Source organism: Euphorbia lathyris, chromosome 3 (assembly GCF_963576675.1).
Source record: "Euphorbia lathyris chromosome 3, ddEupLath1.1, whole genome shotgun sequence".
Lineage (NCBI taxonomy): Eukaryota > Viridiplantae > Streptophyta > Magnoliopsida > Malpighiales > Euphorbiaceae > Euphorbia > Euphorbia lathyris.
In genome coordinates, this window is record NC_088912.1 from 85,083,715 (window position 1) to 85,107,411 (window position 23,697).

Genomic DNA, 23,697 nt, shown 5'->3' on the forward strand with positions numbered 1-23,697 from the left:
AACAAAATCAATGTTCAGGGGCTCAATATGGAAAAATAATTGATCAGAGGCTTGATCCTTAAAACAGATAAAGTTCAGGGGCTTAAATATGCTTTTTGCCTTTTTTTTTTTTACAAATTCTATTTTTTCTTTATTATGATGAATTATTTATGTACTCAACTTAATCCTAGTTACAAACGTTTTGGGATATTTTTGTACAACGACGTCGTACCGTATGCCCATATCACCGTCTTCGTCTTTCTCTAGCTCACAACATCGACTGCTTCTGCTATGTCTCTTTTGTCACAACAACATCTACTGCGATACAAAATTTTCGGCAAATTTTCTCGCTAGCCTAACACATGCTCCCATGGACACTCTTATCTCATCGGCGCTCGAGGAAATCTGTAGCCGTGGCTCAACAGGCCTTCCGCTCTCTTCCCTTTGGGCCAAACTAACTCCTATTCCTTCTGGCTCTCTCAAAGCTTCTCTTTGGACCAACCTTCTATCTGTCCCTACCCTTCAGTTCATCGTTTCCGGTAACAACACTCCCTTCAGCCCTACCGACCCTAAAATCCAGCGTTTTGAAGACGCGGAGAAGCTCAATTTGAAGATTGTGGCTAACGAGCATCTCAGGGATTGCTTTGTTGGCCTTTATGAAAGTTCTAGCCTCGGCATTTGTCCTCTTCAGCGTAGCACCCTTGAACGGCTTGCTGTTGCTAGGTAAGCTTTTTGTTCTTGATTTTCCGATAAGTGAGCATCTTAGGATCACGTATTGTTGTTCAACTGCGAGTGTTATTGCACATTAAGCTATATGCACCATCAAAATAGTAAAGATTGAATATAAGTTTCTTCATCTTGGCTAAGAACTGTTTGGCACTTGGCACCGTCATCGACTCTTCTCAATTGTGAATGTTTGCCCGTTTTGAAAATTTGGGCTATTTTTTGTTCGTACGTTGATTTGATTAGTATGACTGTAATCGGTGCAGAGCAAATGGAATCACGCAAAATCAATTAGCTAAGGAATTCGGCATGGAAGGGAACTGCTTCTTTTACAGAGTGAAGAACCTTGAATGCCGAAAGTTGATTGTAAAACAACCTGTCATTGTGAGGAAAAAAGAAGCTAACGGTGATGGAGAGACTAAAAACAGTTCGATTGTGAATACCAATTTGTTATATCTATCCCGCTATGCCAAGCAGTTAGGTGTTGAACAAAGATTAGAGATTAACAAGGAAGAACAGAATCTTGAGGGTCCTGGGAATATAGAGGAAAGTGATATAGATGGAGATGGTTCTAAGGGGGAGTCTTCAAAAGATGATATGCGCGTGAAAGATTTTTTACCAGCAATGAGAGCCATTTGTGATAAACTTGAAGCTGCCAATGACAAGGTAAATTCTGGTTTTAAGTTTTATAGATAATTAAAGTTAATTTTTGGGACCATTTTCTTTCTTTCTATTTCCATTAGTTTTCCCAATCTACTGTCTTCAATTAGTTATTGGATGAATTTCCGATTGTGTGTTGAAAATCTTTAGATTGTTCTAATCCGGTTAGGTCAAATCGGAAGTCCTGTTGAGTTAAACCTTGTGTTTGGAGTTTCTGCACAGTGGAGGTAGTGGTTTGGTTTATGATAAGTCACTGTCCTTCGTTTGTGCTGCTCTAGTTTTGTTCTGATCAAACCATATTCCCTACTTAGCAAAAGTGTGAAAATCATAGTTTTTTTTCTTCCTCAACTTTTCCTTAATTAGGAGCCTAAAGTCAATCATTTTGTCCAATCCAAATAAGTGGGATAGGTTATTCTGTTTCCAGATTAGGAATTTGTTTATGCTTGTTCTGAATATTGATGTGGATATCATCTTATACTTTACAGGCCATAAGAATTTATGTTCAGAACTAGAGGTGGATGTTAAGGATGAATATGTTAAATTAGGTCCTGTTGATTCAGTCAAGGTAACTGAAATGATTAGGCACTTGCTCTTTTTCTCATTTGTGCCCCACATTTCCAGATGACAGATGTTGGAGCATGTTTTTCATTTATGATGATGTGATATATAAACTAGACATTTTAGTCTCAGCAAGCAGTTTCTCGTTGCAGCAGTAGCTTGAATATGTTTTGAGTTAATGTTGAAGCAAGTTTTGTAATGAATAATCGCGTGTCTGATGTAAAGGAGTTCCAAGGCTCTATAGATTTTCTGTTCATCTATGTAATTAACCTTTTGTCAACACGATTTTTAAGGGTCACTTTTCTGTTCCATTGTGAACTCTAAAAGTTGATGCCTCAATCCATTAAAATATGTACAAATTGGTGATTCATTGCACATTTCACATCTAGGGTTGTTAAAACGGATTATTTTGTGATCTATATATTTCACATGATTATATATGGCATAAATGACATAATCGCATCAAACACGTTGTCTCTGTAAATTGTGTTGTCATGTTAGATATTGACAACCATATTCAGATGTCTTTTGTTGGCTTGAGAACTGAATTTTTTTTATTCATGGTTAAGTTTTTTTTTTGATTGAAGTGCACCCCCCCCCCCCCCCCCCCCCCCCCCCGAACTTTGGATGCTGGTTCCGCCACTGACCATACTGATTAATCATTTGTTGAAGGTACTAGTTGTCTCAGATATAAAAAGATCTCTTGGATATATCCAAACTAAAGGACACAAAGCTTGGAGAAATGTGAGTATATACTAGCTTTCTGTCTCTGGTTAAAAGTACGTATCAACACCCAAACTTTAAAACATTTTAAATGGAGTTTCAATACGGTTGTAAAACTTTATTCCGTGCCAAAAAAAACTTAATGATCTTCAATTAAATTGCATGAAATGGCTAATTCCAGCTAACTCTTCTCTGAATTGCTCGCCCAAGAGCTAATGAACAGTGGTATTTGGCATTTAAAATTCGTTAGTGAGAATGTTGAAGTCCGAATTTGGACCAAATAGTTTTGCACATGCGCAGTATCACTGTTTATTAGGATGTTAGATCAACAATTTGTTTTTTGTGAAATCTAATTTAAGTTCAGGGTATTTTTGGTACGAATTGAAATTTTGTGCCGTGATGAAACTACTTTCAGTTAGCCGACCCCGAATCATTTCGGGACTAAGGCTTTGTTGTTGTTGTTGTTGATGAAACTACTTTCAGTGAGTACTTTTTACCCCTTTTATCTATATGACTAATTTGAATTTGGTATGCATAGCGGGATTTTCCTATTATTTTTGTTGTAATATGAACTGATCTTGTACTTTAGATATGTAAAAGGTTGAAAGATGCTGGCATTGTCGAAGTGTTCGATGCTAAAGTGAATGAGAAGGTGGGTAAAAAATCTTTTGTTTAAGGAACATATCTACTGGCTATTTGTGTGAAGCCTTCAGTTCATTTCATGGCTTCTCGCACATTTACTTTTCACAGATTGAACGATGTTTGCGCTTGTTGAAGAAGTTCCCCACAAAGAATTTTGAGAGGAAACCTCTTGCATGTGGATATGATTCGGATAAAGAACAACTGGTCAAGTTTGGGAGGAGGTTCCAACAAACTGATCAGCTTGTGGAACTTCATATCGATCATCAAATATATGATGCAATTGATGCTAAAAGAAGTGAGGGAGCTACTGTTTTGGAGGTGGGAATTTATTCTTATTGTATATCATTAATTCTCTGCTACTTGTTATATCTAAATTCTAACTACATTTGTCTTTGAGATAGAGACTAAAGTTGTTACTTTTCTTCTTTCTATCGTTCAAGGAAAAATTATTTTTGCTATCATATTTAGCCTTTGTTGCTACTTTGAGCTTGCAATGTGTTTTCATGCATTATTTCGTCCTGTATTGAAGGATATCCTTGCAAGTTCCTGACTTCTGGCTGTTAATTTTGTAATTTCTATCCTTGTGCTTTATATTGGTTTGAGCAGGTATGCGGGAGACTTGGACTTGATAGGAAAAAAAACGATTCTCGTTTTCATAATTTGTTCTCCAGGTTTGGGATGCGTTTGCAGGCAGAAAACCATAAGAAAACAGTAGCATTTCGAGTTTGGTCTCGTGAGAATTCTAATCCTGATGAGTCAAACGCATTTCTGGAGAAGTCCAGAATTGAGATTGGTGGAAATAATATTTCTACTTCTAATTTAGACAACCATGACATTCCAGGCAGATCAAATGAAGTCCTAAAGTACAGCCATTCAACTTCTGAAGTTGATTTTGCTACATCTGAAAATCCAAGTGATGGGAGAAATGTTCTGGAATTATGTCGTGTCTCCCCTGAGAATGGTCAAACTAACCATGTGCTCCCCTCTCCCACCAGGGTGTCAGAAGTTCTTCAGGAGCCAACAAGCATTGGTTCCAATGCAAAACTAGCGAGTATGGAAAAAGAGATGAATGCTGCTTCATCAGAGACAGCATTAGGGTCAAATCAGATGCTTCCCTATCTGCCTTTAACTTCTGATGGTGCCCTGAGGGAGAAGAGGATACTTGAACGGTTACAGGTGCTCTCTGCCATTCACTTCTTTGAAGGCTTTTACCAAGGAATTATGTCTTATATGTTTCTATATGATGGTTTTCTTTTATTTTCTAAGAAGCTTACTCTTTGATTTTTCTTCTCTAGGATGAAAAATTCATCTTAGTAATGGAGCTACACAAGTGGCTTGTGAGTCTTGAGAATGACAAGCGAACAGCAATGGATAGAAGAACAATGAAAAGAATATTAAACAAGCTTAAACAACAAGGACAGTGCAAAATAGAATCACTTCACCTCCCCGTTGTCACAAGATGTAACAGTGACCATATAGTTAATGTAGTTCTGCACCCCTCAGCTCAAGATCTTCTTCCTGAATTAATGGAAGAAATAATTAAAAGACACAGATCTTTTCGTGTTGAGGGATCATTAAAATTGAAACTTAGTGAATCAATCCCTGTGTTAAATGGTGTCACAAGAACTGAGATGCCTGAGGGATCAAATTATAAAGCTGCTAAATTAGAAGCCATGCGTGCCAATGGTTTTGTGCTGGCAAAGATGGTTCGTGCAAAGTTGCTGCATACTTTTTTATGGGGTTATCTAAGTAGCTTTCCTGGATGGGATGATGCTTTATCAACTGGTTCACCTGAGCATTCTTACAAGTTTCTTGAACTTGAATCAGCTATGAGGTTTGTTCCAATCCAGATATTCCTGAAGGTGGTTGGAAGTAACAAAGGTGATGATATAGTTGACAAGAGTCGGAGGGGTTTGTGTCTCTGTGATCTTCCTGTTGAAGAACAGAAACAGCTGATGGATACTCTGGCAACTGGGAGACTTTCATTGATAATTGACATTTTGCGGCGATTGAAGGTATATTTTTTTTTGATACATTTGAAATGACCTAAGAATGAATTTTTAGACCATTATCTGTGATGTCCCTGAGCCTTCAGCCTATGCTCCATTTTATACCATTCAAAACTCGCACATTTCTGTGTAGAATAAATTGTTCAGCCTGCTCTTATGGTGTTTATTATATTGTACTCTCATTCCTTGCCTTTAAACAATTATGAGTTCCCCATCTGGTGTTGTTTCAAGTTCATTAGTTGTTGAAATTGGATTCAAAGTTTATGCTAGGAATACTTGCACTGGGTTTCTATTGTTTTGTTTATTTGTCAGCCTGTGAATGGGATTCAATCATTTCGTTCAAAAGCCAGTAATGGTTATTATCTATAAATATTGAGAACAATTTTCTTGAAGGACTTTCTTATCCCGCCCCAATAGTTTCAACATTTTGTTGCTTCACTTCTTTGCATGTTGAAGCTTAGTAGTTGGTTTAGTTGTCAGAAGTATTATTATTAAATTTTTCTGCCAATAAGGCCTTGTGCAAGATATGTTTAATGATAAATGATGGTGAAAATAATTCAGATATCTCTTTCTCATAAAATGGATTATATATGATATTATATGCACACGACGATAAGGATTATGACAATTGATAAAATATGTAATGGTAGTTGAATCTTTTATTGAATCAAGTTTGGTCAGTCTTGATTGTTTATAGCTCCAGCTGTGCTACTTTGAGAAAGTTTTGGGGTATGGATTTTATTTATTTTTTTTTTTTTGCATGGCTTTTTGGGTCATTCATTCTCTGATTAACTGGAACTAGACTCAGTTCAAATAATGTAAAAGAAGCACATCTATGCTATTACATATCATGCCATTTCTCATACTGTTCCCTATGCTGTAGCTGATTCGGTCGATACCCCGTGCGCATGCACAGGATGGAGTCAACATCCCTCGTGGTCCCATTTGTGTATTGGAGCTTAGGCCTTATATAGAAGAACCTCCATCAGTTATTGCAAAATCTAATTCAGGGCCTCTTGATCTTCGCCCTAGAATCAGACATGATTTTATCCTGTCAAAGAAAGAAGCTGTTGATGAATATTGGAACACTTTGGAGTATTGTTATGCTGCTGCTGATCCAACTGCTGCCTTACACGCGTTCCCTGGATCTGTTGCTCCTGAGGTATGTGCTTAATAGTTTGTTAAATTTGTTCCTAAAACAAATCGTGTCAGTATATTGCCACAAGCAAATCGTGATATGTAATATAAGTTCTCTTGGATGCTTACTGACATGATCCAGATACCTTCAACACATCATTTATGTCAGTTAAATCCAGTGGTTATCTGCAATCATTTTTATATGTCGGCTTATTGAATCACTTTGCACATGAAATGTATGGGTATGATTGCCTTTCCTTTTCAGGTTTTCCACCCTCGTCGTTGGACCTCTGTCCGAATTATGTCTGCTCATCAGCAGGCTGAGCTCCATAAACGTATTGCGAAGGCTGGTTTTAACAAAAAAATTTCATGTGAAGAGTGTGTCAAGATTGCAAAAGATCTCAATCTGTCCTTACAGCAGGTTCTTATAGTTATGGTGGTTTGTCTTTCTCTTTATGACTGTACCTAGCCTTGTTCTCAACTTGTTTTTGAGCTTCACAACACATTAATGGGCTGAGGTACCTTTCTTTTATGAGATAATTAGTTCCCTTCTGATTGTTTGTCAACTTGAATACTTATTGCAGGTTCTTTGTACCTATTACAGGAAGCGCCAGAAACATTTCAATAAACTCAAGGAAGTTGCAAATGCTAATGAACACCATCAAGCACCAGAAAGAAAACTCCCTTCTTCTAAAAGAAAGAGATCTTCAGAAAGCTCCGTAAAGCATGGAATAGTTGATTCTGTAAATGAACAGCCGATTGACCATCACCCTACTATACTACCTAATATTGTTGACCAATTCATGGAGGATCAAGAAGTTTCTCCTACAGGACATCATGCAGCTGGTTTTCCATCATCTCATGAGGATGATAACTCAGAATGCGTGGAAGAGCTACGTGATAAGAAATCAAATTCGGCAATCAATCAATGCACATTTTCAAAGCACCTGCCAATGCGTGGAAGAAGGTTTGCTTGGACTGACGAAAATGATAGGTGAGGGTAAACTTACCTTTCGGTCGTACAAACAGTATGGGAAAACCAAGTCTGTGCAGTCAGTTAAATTTATGCATTGTGCAAAAGTAGAACTTTCCACATGATAGCTCCTGCGAGGTATCCTGCTATAGTGGCATTCTCTATGTTTCTCATATGTTTAACTTTGTGATTTGGAAATATGGAAAAACTGAGCATATAGTTATTTTGGGGAAAAACTACATTATGTTAGATATTCTGGTATGCTTTACTTTACTTCAATCTTAGTTTGTTATATGTTGATCTATTTTCTTGTCAGAAGAGAAATAGAAGTTTGTTTTTTTGTGTAGGGTATTTTCTTTACTTCTTTCCATTTCACACTATTTTGTTTTCATACAGGCAACTGTTGAAACAATATACACGGAAAGTGTCAGTTCTTGGGCCAAATGGGCGCATGGAATGGGATGGAATTTCAGATCTTCCAGCTCCTCGACTAAAATGTATTCGGAGAGTAGCAAAGTTAAAAAAGAATACTAATTTTGCAAATGCTCTTAAAAAATTCTGTAACTTTCTCCAGGAACGGTATATAAAGCACCTAGAGAAAACACAGACTCCATCGCTTAACCAGAATGGCTGCAGAAGTTTTGTGAGAGACTATACAAACAATAATATTGTCTCCAATGGTATTGGAGATGGTGAAAAAGCTGGTTTTGAAGAAAATCAGTGGGATGATTTCAGTGAAACTAGTATTAGAAAAGCCTTTGAGAATTTGCTTCTGTTCAAGCAAATGGCTAAATTGCAAGTTTCCCAAGGAGCTTACTCTGAACAGTTGTCCAATTTAAACACAAATATTGTAAGATATTTAATTTTGTGATTCGTCTTCCTAAACATTTTCATTCTTGCTATGTTCTTCCAGTCTGAAGTATGAGGACTGAGTTATATTGTTACAGGTTGCCTCTTAAGATTTCATGCTTTGCTGTAGAAAGACTGGTCTCTGTCTCCAATTTAATCAAGTACTAGTGAATACTAGGTTAATTTGGTCTTTAAATTGTCTTACAACTAGGTTTTTCCGCATGCACTGTAATGCAAAAATTGGCCATATCTGTTATGAGAATGTTTAAAGCTATTGATTACTTTTGCAATATGGATGACTAATTACTGTGCTTTCCTTGCAGAACTCCTTGGAATCTGAATTTGTTTCATCAGGCACTCCTAATGAAAATGTTCGTAAACATGACCAGGGATCACGTAAAGATTCTCAACAAAGATCAAGGAACTACAGCTTTCATCAAAAGTTCATTAAGTGTTTGAGTGAAGGAACTTTTGTTACTACACGTGTACATAAATCTTTGCCAGTCTCTAATGCTGTAGAGCTTTTGAAGCTTGTCTTTTTGAACACCTCAGAAGCACCTGGAGTGCAAAATCATCTTGCAGAAACCTTACGGCGTTATTCGGAACATGATCTTTTTGCAGCTTTTAGCTACCTCAGAGAGAAGAAATTTTTGGTAAAGTGTTCTCTCTAAGTTATTTGGTTTGCTATTGCCTACTATCATTAGCATTTACCAAGAACTATTACTTCTTGAAGTTATTTTATTTTATCTCATAGAGATGCCTTCCCATTTACTGATAAATTTATAATCCTAAGTTTGTCCATGTTTTCTGAAGTGGCTGGTCTTCCTTGTACATGGTTGATCATTTCTGCTATTATCTAGTAATGATGCAAAAAAATTTCCATAAACGTACTATTTTTTTTTCTACCTCTTCCTATATTGCTCTTAACTAAAATTAGTTTCGATGTGGACTAAGGACCATGCTTGCACATGGGTAAACAATAGGGTGCGTATCCATGTTCTTTCTGAAGTTTTTCAATATTTTGTGCCAATTTGGTGGCACTTTAAGTCCTGCATTGTTTAATGACTTGGTGATCTCATGATTGCTCCTAGCTGATTTAGGACCTATTTCTTTCTCTGTATGATGCTGGATATGGGGTGAAAAATATATATTCAGAAAAAGTTCTGGTAGGGAAGTTGAAAAGTCATCTCCTTTGAGGAATGAAATAACGCCTTCTTAAATGAGCTGGTGTCCGTGTCATGATTCCTTTATGAGTTGAATCAGTACTGTGTGATGAGCAACTGAGCTGTATGGGAAAGAGGATCACCTCATGTTTTTGCGTCTATTCAATACAGTAGAACAGTGATCACTGATACTGTTGAACTGGTTTGCACATAATGTGGATTACTTAGTTAGAATATGCCCTGATGCCAAATATAAGCTGTTAGCCTGTTACAGATAGTTGTTCATTATATTCCACAAACAGACATGCGAAACTTTCACTCTGTTTTCTCTTTAGAGTGATTGCTCCTTCGAACCCCACTTCTCTTCTTTTCAGTGCCCCATTTATTACTTTGGAAGCTGCATAAGAGAGACTCTGGTAAAACATATTCTGGAGCTATATAGAGGGGTGATAGAATATGGTTATTTTATAATTAGAATTGTCTCTGATGTTGGACAAAAACCTTTTTTAGCTTTTGCACATCAGGAAGAATAACTTCCTTATGGCTCATGAGTGTTTCATTGATTAGGTGATAGTTTATTTACAAATTCACTTTAAAAGTACACATTTTAAGGTCTCAAATCTGTTGATATTTCATCTCTTTTATTATTTGTTTCACTGGATTCATGTCGTCCATGATTTTTGCTGATTGAATCCACTGTTATTTTCCACCTTGGCTACTTCCTAGTCCATTTTAACATTTGATATACTCTATATATGGGTGACTCTTCTCATCCTCTTTGTTTTCGTTTTGCCAGATTGGCGGGCATGGTGATCAACCTTTTGTACTGTCTCAACAATTCTTGCAAAGTGTTTCTAAATCTTTCTTCCCATTTAATACTGGAAAAAGGGCTGCTAAATTTTCTGATTGGATCTATGAAAGAGAAAAAAATCTGATGGAAGGGGAAATTAGTCTTACTACAGAATTGCAGTGTGGGGATATTTTTCAGTTGTTTGCTTTAGTTACTTCTGGTGAATTGTCCATTTCTCCATGTGTGCCAGATGATGGTGTGGGAGAAGTTGAAGACTCGAGAAGCTCAAAGCGTAAGGCTGAGGATGATGATGAACATTTTGATGGTGATAAGGCTAAGAGGATGAAAACTCTGGATGGTGAACTCATTTCTCGTAGAGAAAAGGGATTTCCTGGTATAGTGGTGCTTATGCACCGTGAAAGTGTTTCAACGTTTGATGCTGTGCAGTTGTTGAACAGTGAGGATCTTTATAATACTGAGGTTGATCAGAATGATAAATCCAGTGATTTTTTGGGTCAGAAAATCATCTCTGCATCATCTCAATGTGGTAGCATTCCGGAAATCCTTAATTTTAACCGCACCAATCCTACAATGAGATGGCCTGGTGATTCACCTTGGGAAGCAATGATGGACTATGCACAACTGATATTGAAATCTGATTCTAAGAAAGTGAGTTTGTTTAGTCCTGACACTTTTAGGACCATCTATATGGCCATTAAGAAGGCTGGTGACCAGGGTTTGAGTTTAGAAGAGGTCTCGCAAGTTTTGGGTATGCCCTGTATGGGCCTTTTTCTCTCTCCTCTTTCCGCCCTTGTCCTATTCCCCATTTTTAAAGAAAAAAAAGGATTGCACTTCTACCTGAATTTCACCTATCTTTAATATTTCGGTGTGTTGCAGGAGACAATATGCATGAACATGTCATTGATATCCTCCAAGGATTTGGATATGTGTTGAAGGTCAGTTTTATGCTTATTTCATAATTTACAGTATTTTCTAGTTGCAGAAATATCTCTAGTAAGGTATACGCTTGGTGCACTTCTGGATGGTACCTTTTAACATCATTTCCTGGGCCATCCTTCAATGTTCCTTGTGTCTGTATCATGTCTTCTTAATATTTGATTAAGCTTGATTTCTGGAATATCACTCAAATTAATTACATTTTCTTAAAGGATCATTCTTTTGCAAGAATATGAATTGGATAGTAGTGTGATGATTTTTGTTTGAAGTATCTGTCGTGTCCATTATGATCAGCAAGCTGCTGTCTCATCTGTTTGGTTGTTTATTAGGAAAGTGATTTTGGCATTGATGATTTTTCTCGCATTTTTACTCATTAGAATGTACTCCAGTCCAGTCTCAGTTGCTTCCATGCCAAAAGGTAGAATTTCTAATGCTTCCTTATTCTGGAACAGGTTAATACCTATGACTCTGTTCGTGTTGTAGATGCTCTATTTCGTTCCAAGTACTTTTTGACTGCATTTGAGGGCTCCCATCAAGAGCTTGGTCCACATTCAGTAACAAAGTTCTTCGAGAGTATTGCAGATCGTCATTCAGTGCCCCATTCTGAAAGCTGTGACATGTTTGACAATAGTTCACAGGGGACATCATCAGCCAGCAATGATCATGTTCACAGAGTTACTATTCTTAATCGTCCTGAAGAGGTTGTCCCTCAAACTGAGCCACCGAGCAGCAATGCACATAAGGGCTGCCTGCAAGAACAAGTATTTTTGCCAAAGCAGGATTGTGATAGAAAAACCCTTGAGTTATCCTCAAATTGCTTGCATGTGCCTATATTGCCGTGGATAAATGGAAATGGGAGCATAAATAGAGTTGTATACAATGGACTTGTACGCCGTGTTATTAGTATTGTGATGCAAAATCCTGGGATACTAGAGGTACGTCCTATTCTTAGCGATTAGAAGTCATGTTGCATTTTGGCTAATTTGCCCATGGTATCTAAATTCTTGCTTTTGCAATATATTAGCACATTGTAACAAGTCAAAAACATAGGATAAGGTCTAAATTTGCCACTATCGTTTTTGGGGAAGTACAAATTTATCCTTAAGGTACAAAATGGTATAAAAATTACCCCTAACGTTTTTAAGAAAGATCATTTTTACACCCCTACCCAATGGAACATTTGGACGGGCTAGTTTGACAGTTTTAATTTCTTTTTTTCACTTGAAAAAATTGCTAAGTTTAATGTGAGGACTTATACTATATGGATTTCTTTTTTATTTATATGTACTGCTATGTTGCACGAAAACTCTTTGTCACTAGTCCACACATGATGGACGGGTGCGGGCAAAGAAGCTAGTCCATGGCAACGGTAATGGTAGGGGTAGTAGGTTACGCTTTGGGACATGGAACATAGGCTCTTTGAGAGGAAGATTAGTTGAAATTGTTGATATTATGAAGAGGAGGAGAATAAATATAACGTGCCTACAAGAAACCAAGTGGGTTGGAGCCAAGGCTAGAGAGATAGCTCTTTGTGGCTATAATCTTTGGTACTCTGGAAAGGATGAGGGTAGAAATGGAGTAGATATTCTCATTGATTGGGAGTATATTGATGATGTAGTAGCGGTGTCTAGAAAGAGCGATCAAATTATGAGTATTAAGCTTGTGACAGGGGATGAGGTTATGAATTTCATAAGTGCATATGTACCATAAATAGGATTGGATGCCTAGATAAGACAAGCTTTTCGGGAGGACTTAGAGGAAGTGGTGCAACAAGATGGGTTTGAGAGTGTCCATGGAGGTTTTGGTTTTGGAGATAGGAATGAAGCAGGAAATGATATTCTGGAATTTGCATTAGCCTATGACTTGAGTATCATGAACACTTGGTTTATGAAAAGAACCTCCCACTTGGTGACTTATCGGAGTGGCGGTAATGCTAGCCAAATTGACTTCTTCCCAGTAAGGAGTGTTTGGAGAAAGAGTTATATTGATTGTAAGGTGATCCCTAGTGAGAGTACGACAACCCAACATAGAGTAGTGGTGCTCTCTGAAGCACGGACACGCCGGCGACCCAACGTATCGCGTGTCCGATACGTATCCGACACGAAAACGGCCGGAAACGCCTGGGACACGGTGTCGGGGCCGTATCCGTAATATCCAAAAGTTGGACACGCGTATCAGTGAAGGATACGCGTGTCCCAGAAAAAAAAACACTCCCATTCTTCAAATCTGAAAAAACATCGGTTCAACTCCAGGGATCAAATCGGTCGGCCGCTTTATTACCGCCTAGGCGGATCAAGGCGGTGCAAAGCGGAGTGAGGCGGTGCAAATCGCGCCTAGCTTCTGCCTAACCAATCAAAACAGTCCATTGAGTTAAAAGTTGAACCCTGAAACAAAAGTAAAAAAAAAATATACTAAAATATTATCTATGTCCGCCTACAGTTTTGTTTTGTTTTTTTTTTCCTAATTGCCTAGCCAATCAAAACACTCCATTGAGTTAAAAGTTTGAGCCCTAAAACAAAAGTAAAAAAAGAAATATCCTAAAATATTATCTATCTATTCCTAAATCCTAAAAAACCTAAAATACTAAAATATTATCTATGTGTTATTTTTATTTTTAAGGATATTAATATAACAAAATATAACAATATTTATTTTTTTATCTTAAATATTTATTAATATTATTTTTAAGATAGTATAATTTATATTTTAATTGTATTTATATAATAATTTATTTAAAAAAATTCAAAAATTCAAAACCGTTTATATGTATTTATTTAGTTATATTACAAAAAATCATATATAAAAAATATATTTTTAATATTTATAAATGTGCCCCAATATTTTTAATATTTACACGTGTCCCCCACGTATCCGTGTCCTGTGTTTTATAGAAATGACGTTTTCCGTATCCGTGTCCGGGCAACATAGGTGGTGCTTGATTTTTGAAGTAGGAGATGTATAAGAAAACTAATATCACAAGTGGAGACTAAGATTAAGTGGTGGAAACTGCAAGGGGAGAACAAACAAAAATTTGTGTATAGGATGGCCACAAAAGATATTTGGTCTTGTAACATGGATTTAGATATGGACTCAGTGTGGACTAAAATGGAGCATAGTATAAAGGAAGTAGCGAAGGAAGTCTTAGGGGAATCTAAAGGTAGCATGCCATCGGATAAGGACACATCTTGGCGGATTGAAGAAGTGTGGCAAGCAATAAAGAGTAAGCAAGAATGCTATAAAATATTGGAGAAATGTAGGAGTGATGAGAACTACAAAAGGTATAAAGAGGCTAAAAGGGAAGCAAAGAAGGCTATGAAGCACGAATACTTCAACATGCCTGCGTATCTCGTTTCCGACACGTTTCGGATACAGAAACTTTCGGAAACTGCTGGGATACGTTTCGGGGCCGTTTCCGTAATATTCAGAAGTTGGACACGCGTATCTGTCTGGGACACCCGTTTCCCAGACAAAAAACGATTGGATTTCATTTAAAAAAAACAGAGGTAAACAGAGTAATTATGGTCAATCGTTATTTGAAGGGAAAACAAGTAGGAATATCTTTTTTTCTTAGAACGTTTTTTGACATTATTTATATTTCATGTATTTAATAATTATGTTTAGATAAAAGTTTTATAATTCCTTTTATATGTATTTATTTAGTTATATTACATATATTTTCAATATTTATAAATGTGCACTAATATTTTTTAATATTTACACGTTTCCCCCACGTTTCCGTGTCCTATGTTTTATAGAAAAGACGTTTCCGGTGTCCGTGTCGGATACTATATCTGTATCCGTGCCCGGACAACATAGAAAGAAGGTCATACGAGATGCCAGAGCAAAGGTAATCGTTATTTAGGAACAATCACCCTGGATGGGAGGGTTGTCCAGGGCTCGGATTGCTTATGTTATTTAGGGTCTGTTATTCAAAGGGATGGAGAATTGGATGAGGATGTTGTTCATAAGATTAAATCTGGTTGGTTGGACTGGAAGAGTGCTACAGGTTCTTTTGCGATCTCGACATGCCTAATAGATTGAAGGGAAAATTCTACTGCACCGCAATTAGACCTGCATAGTTATAAGGTACAAAATGTTGGACAGTGAAACACCGTCACATTCATAAGATGTCGGTGGCGGAGATGCGTATGTTGCGATGGATGTGTGGCCATACGAGAAAGGATCGGGTGAGGAATGAAATAATTAGGATGAAAGTAGGGGTTGTTACATCTATTGAGAATAAAATGAGGAAAAATCGAGCGCTAATGCGCCGGTTAGAAGCATTGAAGAGTGCCAAAGGGATGCAATGATGAGGGGTAGGGGAAGACTTAAGTGAACTTGGAAGAGGGTGATTGAGAGTGATATGAGTGTATTGGGGATTGAGGAAAATATGATAGTGGATAGGGCAGAGTGGAGGGAGAGAATTTATGTTGTTGACACGACTTGATTTCACAGTTTCGTATGATGGTTCATGTTAGCCGATCTCGAATCATTTCAGAACTAAGGCGTTTTTGTTGTTGTTGTACCGTTTTCTAGCTATGTTTTTGTAGAAACAACGCTTCCCGGTGTCAGTTTCCATGTCAGTTTCTGTTTCCGCTTCGGTTTCCATACAACATAGATGTACTGTGATGAAGATTGTGAATAAATAACTTTGAAACGGTTTTTTTTAACCTTTTCTGCTTTTTGTCATTTATTGTTGACAGGAAAACATCATCCACCAGATTGATGTATTGAATCCACAGGTATGCTATTTTACTCCTTTATCTTTGAAGTCTAATAGGCCATTTTGTGTATTGCGCACTACACTTAAAGGAATTGTTCGTTTTAGATTCTTGCAATTACATCCGTACCAATTTTGATAAATCTTCTGCCAAGATTATTTCTTTTTCCAAAGAAATCAAATTTATCAGTTTACTGGGTGAGCCTATGCCTTCTATTAATTTTTCGATGTAGGAGAGTCGCAGCTCAACATTTCCATAAAAACTGATGAAAGTGTTTCCATTATGTGGTTTTTAAATGATATGTTGCAAGCCTTTGTATGTGTCCTAACCCTTGGGATCATGCATTTATTAAAGGGTGGCCTGGTCGCACTACGCGTCCCCGCTGAGCGAGGGTCCGAGGAGGGGTCCCACCACAAGGGTGTACTGGGGGCAAGCCTTCCCCCTGCCAATTTATTTGGCAAGAGGCCGCTCCTAAGACTCGAACCTGTGTTGTTTAATTTATTTGACAAAGGTATTAGTGTTGACGGTAGGTTTGATGCGTCTACTTGGAGAAATCAGTTCAAAATGATACGTGTTAGCATCATCAGAAATTGACACGTTGAGAAACCACAAATTAAAATGCTGATACATCCATCCCACTTTTATATACTAATTTGAAAGTATTTGATTATTGTTATAGAGCTGCCGGAGTCTATTGGATTTGATGATTTTGGATAAACACCTGATAGTGAGAAAAATGCATCAATCAGTATCAACTGGACCTCCTTCCTTGCTAGGAAGCCTATTTGAAAGCAGCTTTAACAAGAAAAAGTCGGTTTATCGGAAACATTTGTTTGCAAATCCAATGTCTGCATCTCTGCTGTAAGCTTCTTCACTTACTCATTGCTGTTGGGACCTTTTTTCTAAATTTTTCTTTAGATGCTGTTAGTTGCAGGTTAGATTAAGCTGGGTTTGACTTAGTAATTTAAATGTTTCTTATGGTGCAAAAAGTATATATTATACCACTCTGCTTTCCACCTTTGACACTTGACAGTGATATGTAAATCTAAAGTTGAACATTTTGCCTACTGATGTGGCTGAGATTATAACCTCTGTAATTGCCTTTTCAAAGGTGGACTGAATACCTTTAGAGTTTGTACTCATTATTTAGAATTTACAGGAATTTTATGGGGAAAAAAGAAAAAGCATAATGGAATTTCTAACTTTGGATTTTAGGCTTTTATTTCAAAATGAGCTCTTATAAGCTTGTCTTATTGAACTTTTTTTTTTGAAACATGTCTTATTAGATTTTCAATTGTTTATTGTCATGGAACCGTTTGAACTAAAAACTCGAGCTGATAGTTAAAGTTCCATTTCATATTAATATTTGACATTTATTATGTTCCTATGTTATAACATATTAAGTGTGTTGTTTGGTTCATTTTGTATTTTTTTACAATGAATGTTGTTTGGTTAGAATTGAGAAACAACTGTTTCTAACTCTTTTGCGAGGAAATAAGTTTGCAGTTACCAGCAACAACAACAACAACAACAAAGCCTTAGTCCCGAAATGATTCGGGGTCGGCTAACATGAACCATCATATAAAACCGTGAAAATCAAGTCGTGTCAGCGACACAGATTCGCTCCCTCCACTCCGTCCTATCCACTACCATATTTTCCTCAATTCCCAATAAACTCATATCACTCTCGATCACCCTCCTCCAAGTTTGCTTAGGTCTTCCCCTACCCCTCACCACTACATCCCTTTGCCACTCTTCGGTTCTCCTAACCGGCGCATCAAGCGCTCTACGTCTCACATGGCCAAACCACCTTAGTCGGTTTTCTCTCATTTTATTCTCAATAGATGTAACCCCTACTTTTGTCCTAATTATTTCATTACGCACCCGGTCCTTTCTCGTGTGACCACACATCCATCTCAACATACGCATCTCCGCCACCGACATCTTATGGATGTGGCAGTGTTTCACTGCCCAACACTCCGTACCATATAACAATGCTGGTCTAATTGCCGTCCGGTAGAATTTTCCCTTCAATCTATTAGGCATGCCGGGATCACAAAGGAAACCCGTAGCACTCTTCCACTTCGACCAACCAGCTTTAATCCTATGGGCAACATCTCCATCTACTTCTCCATCCGTTTGGATAATAGATCCTAAATACCGGAAGCAATCCGAGGCCTGAACAACTCTCCCATCTAGGGTGATTGTCCCTGCCTCCCTACTCCTACGGCCGCTAAACTTACACTCCAAATATTCTGTCTTACTTCGACTCAACTTAAAGCCTCTAGATTCTAGAGTTTGCCTCCATAGTTCCAACTTCATCTCCACTCCTTCTTTCGTCTCATCAACCAACACAATATCATCTGCAAACAGCATGCACCATGGTATACCATCTTGAAGTGAACTTGTTAGTTCATCCATAACGATGGCAAAAAGAAATGGGCTTAATGCGGAACCTTGATGCACTCCAATCGTAATAGGAAACTCTTCAGTTTTCCCAACACTAGTACGTACACTCGTGCATACTCCCTCATACATGTCCTTTATGATGTCAATATATTTCCGCGAAATGCCTTTCCTTATCAAGGCCCACCAAAGTACTTCCCTTGGTACCTTATCATATGCTTTCTCCAAGTCAATGAAAACCATATGCAAGTCTTTCTTCTTATTTCGATAGTGCTCCATTAATTGTCTCATTAGATGGATGGCTTCCATAGTTGATCTTCCCGGCATAAAGCCAAACTGGTTTTCCGAGATCTTCACCGTCCTCCTTAGCCTTTGTTCAATCACTCGCTCCCAAAGTTTCATAGTGTGACTCATTAATTTGATTCCCCGATAGTTGGCACAATCTTGGACATCGCCTTTGTTCTTATACAAAGGGATTAAGGTACTTTTCCTCCATTCTGATGGCATCTTATTGTTTCTCCAAATTTTGTTGAAGAACGTCGTCAACCATTCGATTCCTCTTTCTCCCAAACATCTCCAAATCTCAATAGGGATGCCATCAGGTCCTACTGCTTTCTTCAACTTCATCTTACTTAATGCCATTTTGACTTCACCCTTTTGAATTCTCCGCAGGCATTCCTGATTTATCATATCGTGATGGATACTTATATCTCCAACATCTTGTTGGCGATCTCCATTAAATAAGTCATCAAAATAGGACCTCCATCGTTCCTTGATATCCTTATCTCCAACTAGGACTTTCTGGTCCACATCCTTCACACATTTAACTTTTCCGAGATCTCGCGTCTTCCTATCTCTCATCCGAGCAATTCTATATATGTCTCTTTCCCCTTCTTTCGTATCCAATCTTGTATACAGATCCCGATTCACCTTTGCTCTAGCATCTCGTATGACCTTCTTTACTTCCCTTTTAGCCTCTTTGTATTTTTCGTAGTTCTCGTCACTCCTACATTTCCCCAATAGTTTATAGGATTCTCTCTTACTCTTTACTGCTTGTCGTACTTCTTCTGTCCACCAAGATGTGTCCTTACCCGGTGGCATGCTACCTTTAGATTCCCCTAGAACTTCCTTCGCTACTTCCCTTATACTATGCTCCATCTTATTCCATATTGAATCTATATCTGAATCCATATTGCAAGTCCAAATATCTTTTTTGGTCATCTCATCCACAAATTTTTGTTGATTCTCCCCTTGCAATTTCCACCACTTAATCTTAGTCTCTACTTGAGGTGTTTGTTTTCTTATACATTTCCTACTTCGAAAATCTAGCACCACTACTCTATGTTGGGTTGTCGTACTCTCACCAGGGATCACCTTACAATCAATATAACTCTTTCTCCAAGCACTCCTTACTAAGAAGAAGTCAATTTGGCTCGCATTACCGCCACTCCGATAAGTCACTAAGTGGGATGTTCTCTTCATAAACCATGTGTTCATGATACTCAAGTCATAGGCTGATGCGAATTCCAAAATATCATTTCCTGCTTCATTCTTATCTCCAAAACCATACCCTCCATGAACACTCTCAAACCCATCTCGCCTAGAACCCACGTGTCCATTGAGATCACCCCCTAGTACCATTTTTTCATCCCTAGGAACCTGTTGCACCACTTCCTCTAAGTCATCCCAAAAAGCTTGTCTTATAGACACATCTAATCCTATTTGTGGCGCATATGCACTAATGACATTCACAACCTCATCCCCTATCACTAGCTTAACACTCATAATTCTATCGCTCTTCCTAGACACCGCTACTACCTCATCAATATACTCCCTATCAATAAGAATACCTACTCCATTTCTACCCTTATCCTTTCCTGAGTACCAAAGCTTATAACCCCAAGGAGCTATCTCTCTAGCCTTGGCTCCAACCCACTTGGTTTCTTGTAGGCATAATATATTTATTCTCCTCCTCTTCATAACATCTACAATTTCAGCTAATCTTCCTGTCAAAGAACCTATGTTCCATGTCCCAAAGCGTAACCTACTACCCTTACCCCTACCCCTACCATTACCGTGGACTAGCTTATTTACCCGCAACCCTTGCATATTTGACACCACCCCCGGGTCCTGGGGTGGCGCGCCGCTTCGGGGCGACGACCTAGCAACCCTTGCACATTTATCACTACACCCGGGTCTAGGAAGTGCAGCGCGTCGCTGAGTAGGGAACGCCCCAACGGTATTTATATTATGGTTCATGTCATAAGATGTGGCTAAGTTTTACGCTGGCCGCCACAAACCTACCGCAACCCTCCTCCTTTGTCCGGGCTTGGGACCGGCTGTAAAGGCCACCAAGTGACCCTCACAGGCGGAGTTTTTGCAGTTACCAGCAACAAAACAAAAAAACAGTAAACATCATTTATCAAACAAAAACTAGTTTGGTTCAGTTGTTGCTTATAGTGTTTACTGTTGGTGATAATTAGTTGATATCAATTGAATTTTTAGTGTTTATTGTTGTTAATAATTAGTTGATATCAATTGAATTTTTAGTGTTTACTGCTGTTAATAATTAGTTGATATCAATTGATTTTTCTTCTTGATTTTTTTTCAATCCTAACCAATTAATGTTTCTTCTAGATTTTGTTTTTCAATCCTAACCAACACATTTACATGTACATTTTAAAATAAACAACAAAAAAAAAAACTAGAAAATAAGAATGAAATGGACACGAAGTGTTTTTTTTCTTTTCAATCTGTCACGGGTTTTATGGTAGAACTTCTCAATTGTAAGTTTCGAGTAAATTACACTAATGGTACCTGAATTTTACCCCAGTTCACACTTTGGTACATAGATTACATTTTGTCTCAAAAATATACCTGAAGTAATAATGATCGGACAATTTAGTATATTTTACCGGTCAATAGCCGGTCCATGCGAGTTTGATGAGTACATTACAATGATGGTATCTAAACTTTTTCCTAATTCACACTTTGGTACTTAGATTTCATTTTGTCCAAAAAATACACATCAAGTAAAGATGACTCAACATTTTAGTACATTTGACTGATAAGTGACCATTCAACGCGAGTTTGACCATTTTAAATTAAAAATTAGGACTCGTTATACACTCAATTAACATAAAGTATTGCAATTTTATGTTAATTGAGTGTATGATAGTCCCAATGTTTAGTTCAAAATGGTCAATCTCACATTAACCGGTCACTAACTGATCAAATAAACTAAATTTTTCAGTCACCTTTACTTGAGTTATGCTTTTAGGACAAAACAAAATCCAGGTACCAAAATGTGAATTATGGTAAAATTCAAGTACTATTGGTGTAATTAACTCATGAAACTCTTATTGACCGGTCATTAACCGGTAAAATATACTAAATTGTCTAGTCATCATTACTTCAGGTATGTTTTTGTGACAAAATGTAATCTAGGCATCAAAGTGTGAATAAGATAAAATTAGGTACCATTGGTGTAATTTACCCGTAAGTTTCAAGAGTACACTGAGGCCTCTGATTTTTTTTATATTTTGTTTTGTTCATTAAATCTCTGATTATTTATTTTTAATTTATGTTAATTTATAAAATAAATTTAATTTTTATTCAAATATATTGGAAACTTTGAAAAATAAAATGAGATTAAAAAATGAAAACAACAAAAACAATGAAAGAAAAAAAAAATCATTTTTCTTATTTTTTCAGCAATACTAATGTTATTTTAACTGATCATTTGGTGCACCAAATAGATGAATTTTTTCATGAGGATGGAAGTTTCGGAAACTAGACATCTCAAGGAATTTGAGGTATGTTTGTGGGCCTGATTCAGATCCATATGGAGGGAGAAATACTTTTTTGAAAGTTAGATTTACAATATTAACAAGTATTCAATTAGTTCGTACTTGTTTAGTGTTGAATTGGGACCAAGACAAAAAAAGTTCTTCTATCGAGGAGGCGTTACCTTAACTGACCATCCAGGCCATCAAACAGATGGATGTTTTCACAAGTACCAAAGTTTTGGAAACTAGAAATTTTGAGGACTTCGGGTTTCATGTGCAGTTTTTAGTTAAGTTAGTTGCTATTCTTAGTCTAACTTACTTAACTACTATCTTTTTAGCAACTATAAACTAAAACTAAAAGAAGATGAGTAGTTAGTTGAGGGAAATTAGAGGTAGTTGCAACTTTTTTTTTTTTTTGTTTAATAACCATCTCAACTATGGATAGGGCTAATTTCTCCTCATTTCTACATACATCCAATATTAAACACAATCTATATTTCATAACTTCTTGAGTCTTTTCCCTTGGTTTTTGGCTTGTATTTTCGAGTTCCTCAGTTCTAAGTGAGTGGTTCTTAGATTCCTTTCGATAATTTTTTCATTTCAAGTCCAATTTTTAGAGTTTTCATTACTCAAAGTTCATAATTCCAGCATTTTGTCCCTCTTCGATATATTTTGCAGCCATTTTTTCGTAGCCTCATTTTGATCTTATATAGTCTGTTTTGGTCTGAATTTTTGTTTTATTGTCGTTCCCAACGCCCTAAATTTAATTCTAGGCTTTCGATTTGTTCAATTCCGTATCCGAAAACTCATTTTATAGATATTTTTCTATCTCAATTTTCACAGTTTTCAATAAAACTGAAAATCTGATTGCTTTTGGATTTTTTTTTACCAAACTAATTCAATCTTGAGTCGTTTTTCTTGTCTTCCTAAACGTCGCTTCAAGCTTGTCAACTTCATTATTAAACTCGAAGTTAATCGTTGTGAATTGTTCCCAATTTCAAGTTTTAATTCTTCAAACATTTAATTCGTTCACGTTCATTCATCATCAAATTGTTATTGGAATTTCACACTCAAATTATTCATACTTCGATTGTTCGGTCAAGCCGCTCTTACGCTCATGTAATCCAGGTCGATTTCACCTCAAGACCCGTCAAAGTTAGCCATTTATTAGCTTTAAGTTTGTCATTTCAATTTCGTTCGATTCTATTATTAGCATTTCAATTTCATTGTTTCGATTTTGCATTCCAATTTTCATTTTGTTCATATTTTGTTTTAAATTCAACATCCACAATTGATTTAACTATTTTGTAATAGATATAAATTTGATTGCGATTGCTCATATTTCATCAACACCTATGTAATTAATCCATTCTATATCAATAAAATAGATATTTTCTCAAATCATCGAGTCAATTTTACATTTAAATTTTCTTTATTTAACTTGCAGTAGCCATTAACTATTAGTAAAGCTTTTTTTTATAGCGGCACTAAGAACCCAAGAAGGAATTTTTCAATCCTTACGTCCACTACCAATCGTTCCGTTTTAGAAATCAAGTTTTTCGTGTGCATTTTTCATCACTTTAATTATCCAAATTACTTAGTAATTAATTTTTCTGGCA

At 37.0% G+C, this 23,697-nt stretch overlaps 1 protein-coding gene across 2 annotated transcripts; it reads left to right on the top strand.

Annotated features, from left to right (window-relative positions):
• Positions 1-230: 230 nt before the first annotated feature.
• LOC136223001 (uncharacterized) lies at positions 231-17,098 on the top strand. Of its 2 annotated transcripts, XM_066010750.1 has the most exons (17): positions 238-702; positions 969-1,368; positions 2,593-2,664; positions 3,233-3,295; positions 3,394-3,603; positions 3,892-4,461; positions 4,581-5,300; positions 6,178-6,456; positions 6,697-6,852; positions 7,016-7,425; positions 7,801-8,254; positions 8,577-8,906; positions 10,213-10,975; positions 11,104-11,162; positions 11,616-12,098; positions 15,867-15,905; positions 16,564-17,098. In XM_066010750.1, the coding sequence occupies exons 1-17, from the start codon at positions 350-352 to the stop codon at positions 16,747-16,749; spliced, it is 5,547 nt and encodes a 1,848-aa protein (XP_065866822.1). In that variant the 5' UTR covers positions 238-349; the 3' UTR covers positions 16,750-17,098. The 2 variants fall into 2 exon arrangements, with proteins under 2 accessions (XP_065866824.1, XP_065866822.1); XM_066010752.1 differs by lacking the exons at positions 7,801-8,254; positions 8,577-8,906; positions 10,213-10,975; ... (2 more) ...; positions 15,867-15,905; positions 16,564-17,098 and having other exon boundaries at positions 231-702; positions 6,697-6,949; positions 7,036-7,172.
• The last annotated feature ends 6,599 nt before the right edge of the window (positions 17,099-23,697 follow it).